General features: G+C 52.9%; 1 protein-coding gene across 1 annotated transcript; it reads right to left on the bottom strand.

Moving 5' to 3' along the window:
- Positions 1-603: 603 nt before the first annotated feature.
- Positions 604-3,566, bottom strand: Gjd4 (gap junction protein delta 4). The gene is made up of 2 exons (XM_021639104.2): positions 3,503-3,566; positions 604-2,091 (listed from the first exon to the last, which is right to left on the bottom strand). The coding sequence occupies exons 1-2, from the start codon at positions 3,564-3,566 to the stop codon at positions 1,112-1,114; spliced, it is 1,044 nt and encodes a 347-aa protein (XP_021494779.2). The 3' UTR covers positions 604-1,111.
- Positions 3,567-4,792: the final 1,226 nt, after the last annotated feature.

Raw genomic sequence — 4,792 nt, 5'->3', positions numbered from 1 at the left:
AAGCACACAGAGATGACTCAGCAAATGCAGCAGACACCCGGTAAGAGCCCCAGCCTTGCTCCTTGACAGAATGAAACAGAATGTGCCCTGCTTTGCTTTTATTAAAGCTTGTAAGCCAAGGATTCTTCATGGGTGACATACAAGCAAAGCAACAGACAAAAGCCAAGGAACTCATCATGTTGCACCAGAAAACATCAGACTGTTGAGGAGCTGCGCAATTGTAAGATCATTAGGTGAGTGAGACACCAAATCAGGAGTGGGTGGCCAGGAGCAACACCGCCAGCCACCGCCTGCTCATCTGACTGGTGTGGCCTGGGGCGAGCATTTGAATGTCGAAGCCTTTTCAGTGAAAACTGTTGTTTCTTTAGTTCTGCCTGAAGTCCATTTGCCCGGACGGGCTAGTCTTTCAGCCTGCCAAGCCTCTGCCAAGGCTTGTTTAAGGATAGGCTCCCCAAGGTCTTGGGAGCCCGCAGGAAAGGACCACTCAGACAGTTTATAGGCAATAGAAAGTCTGTATCGCTGCTGGCTGGACTACACTCAGATGGAGCACTCCGATGTTAGAATAGGGCTTTTTTTTTTTTTTTCAAGATTTATTTATTGTTTATACAGCATTTTACTTGCTTGTGTGCCTGCACACCAGAAAAGGGCACCAGATCTCACTATAGATGGTTATGAGCCACCATGTGGTTGCTGGGAATTGTGGATCTTTGGAAGACCAGCCAGTGCTCTTAACCACTGAGCCATCTCTCCAGCCCAAGGCATTCTTTTTTAAACGCATTTTGGTATCTCTGCAGCTGCAGAGAGTTTTTGCTTAATCAAGCAGTTCAATAAAAGCTAGGCTTAGTGGTTAGGTTGGGGAGGGAGAAGGTTTGCCCAAGCAAGCAGTTAACCAGAAGCTAAGTTAGCTGGGTCACCTCGACCTTAGGGTCCTAGAATAGTGTTGAGCAATTTTCCACGGGGTTCTACATCACGGAAATCAAATTTCCAGTTAAACCTAAAATGTTCTCAGCAAGAATGCATGATGAAGAAACCCCGAAAGGCCTGACCCTGTCACAGCGCAGAAGGCGGTGCCGTGCTGGGGAAGGGGCTTGTGGGCCCTGGATGGCTGCCTTCAGACCCACTCAGACTTTTTGGGCCTCAGGTGGGGGGCGCTGCCCGAGGTGGCCAGCCGCCCAGGAGCTTGAGGCAGGCTGGCCAGGCAGTGTCTGGGTGGCTCGTCTGACCTCGTGGCCTCCGCCCCCGGGTCAGGGGACGTCTCTCTGTGGGATCTGAACTCATGCTCTGTGAGAGCCTCCGTCAGCTGGTCGCCGGCTGAGGAAGCGGCCTCGCTGACGTCGTGGTCTGAATGCTGCACCCGCCCTGCCCCGCCCTGACCATCGTGGCTGCAGCCGCCCTGGCCGGCTGTCCAGGCACGCGGGAGCTCGGGCACACCCTGCGCCTCCTGGCCGCCGTCCTGGGCATGACAGCCCCGAGGGTCCTGCACGGGGCCCGGGGAAGGTGTGGGGCCCTCGCAGACCGGGCCGGCCTCTCCCTTCACCCACCGCCTGCTCGCCCGTGGCCTCCTCGCCAGGCTGCAGAGCAGGTCGGCCACGCTGAGCAGGAAGGACAGCGCACTCAGGGCCCACAGGGACAGCAGCAGGAGGGACTTCTCCGTGGGCCGCGACACGTAGCAATCCACAGCTCCTGAGCAGGGCACGCGGGAGCACGACACGACGGCGGGCACAGAGAAGCCGAAGAGAAGGTACTGCAGGGCGGCCAGGCCGGCCTCCAGCGGGGTGCGCAGCAGCAGGTGGGCCAGGTAGGCGGCCGACAGGTCGGGGACCCGGGGCCTGCGCGCCGCCGCCGCCAGCCTGGAGCCGCGGTGCAGGGCGAAGGCGCCGAAGGCCACGGACGGCAGGAGCAGGGCCAGGCTCTGCACCAGCCAGAAGCGCAGCGGCGACACGGGCGAGAAGAGGTCGTAGCAAACGTTGGCACATCCCGGCTGCAGGGTGTTGCAGACAAACCTCTCCTGTTCGTCCTGGTAGATCGGCGAGCCTGCCAGCACCACCAGCAGCATCCTCAGCAAGACCGCCACGACCAGCCAGAGCACGCCTAGGCCAGAGCAAGGGCGAGTCAGGGTCCAGGGCTCAGCACAGCCGCTTAACCAAACCCGGAAAGTCGGGAGCCCCCAAAGCAACAGCGCGCACGCGCATGCACACACCGGCAAGGAGCAAGGATCAGAACCAGACAGGAAAGCGTTCTACAGCTGAGTCCATCATCTCCTCCTTGGAGCGATTGTTCCCCGAGCCTTTGCTGTACCAGGAAGAGCCTGACATTATCTGTAAGGTCTCCAGCGAGCAGGTATATAAAGCGCATCTTGCGCTGAAGACGCCTCTGCGTGGCCCGGACTGAAAGCCAAGCACCATCTTGGCTAAGAAATCTGTAATGTAATTCCACCTCACCCTTCTTAAGACTTAAGCTTTTTCACGGACCCTCGCCGTGCTGAGAAACAGAAGCTGGAAGCTTCAGCATTCTTTTTTATGATGCAGCCTGTAAGCGCTCTGTGACTCTCTGTCCTTGAAACTGAGTTCCCTTAAGACTATGCCCTTTTCTAGCATTTCAAGACCCCTTCCCCTTAGCCCAGCCACCGTGTGAACGGCACTAACAAAAACTGTGAACAAACAAAAGAAAAAAACAACTTCCATGATTCACTCAGGCAGTCAGGTTCTGAGAAAAGCATCATTGGGTGATAGTCACAAACCTAACCTTTCCACAGCAGGTTCCAAATTCTACAAAACAGGGAGAAGAAACTACCAGCCACCTGTCAAGCAGATCTCACCCTTTCCCCGTACTCTTCGGACACCGATGCCTCCCTGAAACTGATTCATTTGGCTCCACCTCAGGGATCTTTACTATTCTTTTGTTAAAAGAATAGCTATGACTGTACGTGGTTTTGCAAGACTGCGACCAGTACTTGGGAAGCTCAGGCAGGAGGGTCAGAAGTTCAAGGCCAGCCTGTGCCATGTAGCAAACTGGGAAGAGAACAAATGTCTAACTTGGGGCCGGGAACATCTTTTAGTGTGTACCTTCCCTTGCATGCCTGAGGCCCAGAGCTCTATCTCCAACACTACAAATAGCTGAGTCAAACTTAGGGTCTGTGTTAAAGTGCATAAGAGAAATGAGTAATCCTTGTATCTCCAAAGACAAAGCCTGAAAGACAGGTGGGGAGGAACAGCAGCAGCAAAACTTTCTCATTCACTCCACCTGATTCTGCCTTCAACTTAAGAATTCGAAAGCTGGGATCTTGCCTGAGACTGATACTCCCACCCACACATCCCCCCATGCTGATGGGGGCGAGGCACGACCCCCGTGAGGTTTGCCAGGGTCCCACACCAGCAGCGATGAGTGCTGGCCTTTCTTTTAGGAGTGGACCAGACAAACTGAAAATTAGGATAAACTTTTGAAAAGGATTTAAATATGGCAGCAAAACCATAAGAATTGGGGTTCCCCCCCCAAGACTCACCCACGATGGTCACATTACAGTTTAAGGTGATAATGAGGAACTCCAACAAGTTCAAGTTCTCCATGCTTGAAGAAAGCCACGGGCCTGGACTGTTGGAGGGTGGTGAGGTCTGTGTGCTCCAAGGACATTTAAAATTCAACCAAGTTTTTCTTATGTCAAACTTCAAGGTGAGCAGCAAGCTATGGAAAGAGGTCCTGTGTAGCCTGTCCCGTCTGCACTGAGACAGCCCTAAGCTGCTTGCCAGAGACACAGGCCTCCTGACAACTGCAGACTCCCAAAGCAGAAGTCATCTCTGTCTGTGGCTATTCTTACCCTCACAGGACATTCCAGGCTCGTAGCTGTGCTTGCTTGTTCCCATCGGGAAAGCGGGGCACTTTGAGGTATAAGAGAAGCAGCTACTTTTAGCCCAGGAGACAAAACGTCTGTTGGTTAGCCAATGAACGTTTTCTGTACTGGAGCTGGGAAGATGGGTCGGTTGATAAAATGCTTGCTGCACAATCGTGAAGCTCAAACCCCAGCGTCCATATAAAACACGAGCATGGTTGTATGTGCGTTTAATCTGAGTGCTGAAGAGTCAGGTGCTAGAATTCAGGGGCTGAAAGACTTACTTCATCGGTTAATCCTGGGTCCTGATGAGAGATGCTGCCTCAAAAACTCAAGAACAGCACCTGAGAATTGTTGACACCGGGGTTGACATCGTGGTGGTTTGAACAAGAATGGCCCCACAGGCTCCCAGTTGGTGGAACTGTTTGGGAAGGATCAGGAGGTGTGGTCTTGTTGGAGGAGGTGTTTCACTTGGGATGGGCTTTACAGTTTCAAAAGCCTTGGTCATTCTCTTTTTGCTCTATCTGTGCTTCCTGCTGGTGGATCAGAATGTAAACTTTCAGCTACTGATCCAGGATCCTGTCTACCCGCTGCTGTGTTCCCTGATGTGATGCTCACAGGCTCTGTGAACTGTGAGCCTCCAATTCAACACTTTCTCTTATAAGCTTCCTTGGTTATGGTGTTTCATCATGGCAATGGAGAAGACAATGTCTGACATGTGAATGCATTTGTACCTATATGGCACCTGTGTACACACGGATACACAAAGCCACTTCCTCCTTGAGAACTTGTCCACAGCCACTTGTGAAGGAAGTCCTAAAATGTTCATTTCTCCATTTCTACAAGATATAAGCTCAAAGTCTACAAGGATCCTGACCTTATTGCTAATTCCTGCACCACTGAGGTAAGCACAGCTCTGTCCCACAATGTGGGTGCCAGGTCCATGCTATGACTTGGGCAGCTTTA

The sequence above is a fragment of the Meriones unguiculatus genome, chromosome 19 (assembly GCF_030254825.1).
Source record: "Meriones unguiculatus strain TT.TT164.6M chromosome 19, Bangor_MerUng_6.1, whole genome shotgun sequence".
In the NCBI taxonomy this organism is placed as follows: domain Eukaryota; kingdom Metazoa; phylum Chordata; class Mammalia; order Rodentia; family Muridae; genus Meriones; species Meriones unguiculatus.
This window is presented reverse-complemented; position numbering and strand designations above follow the sequence as displayed.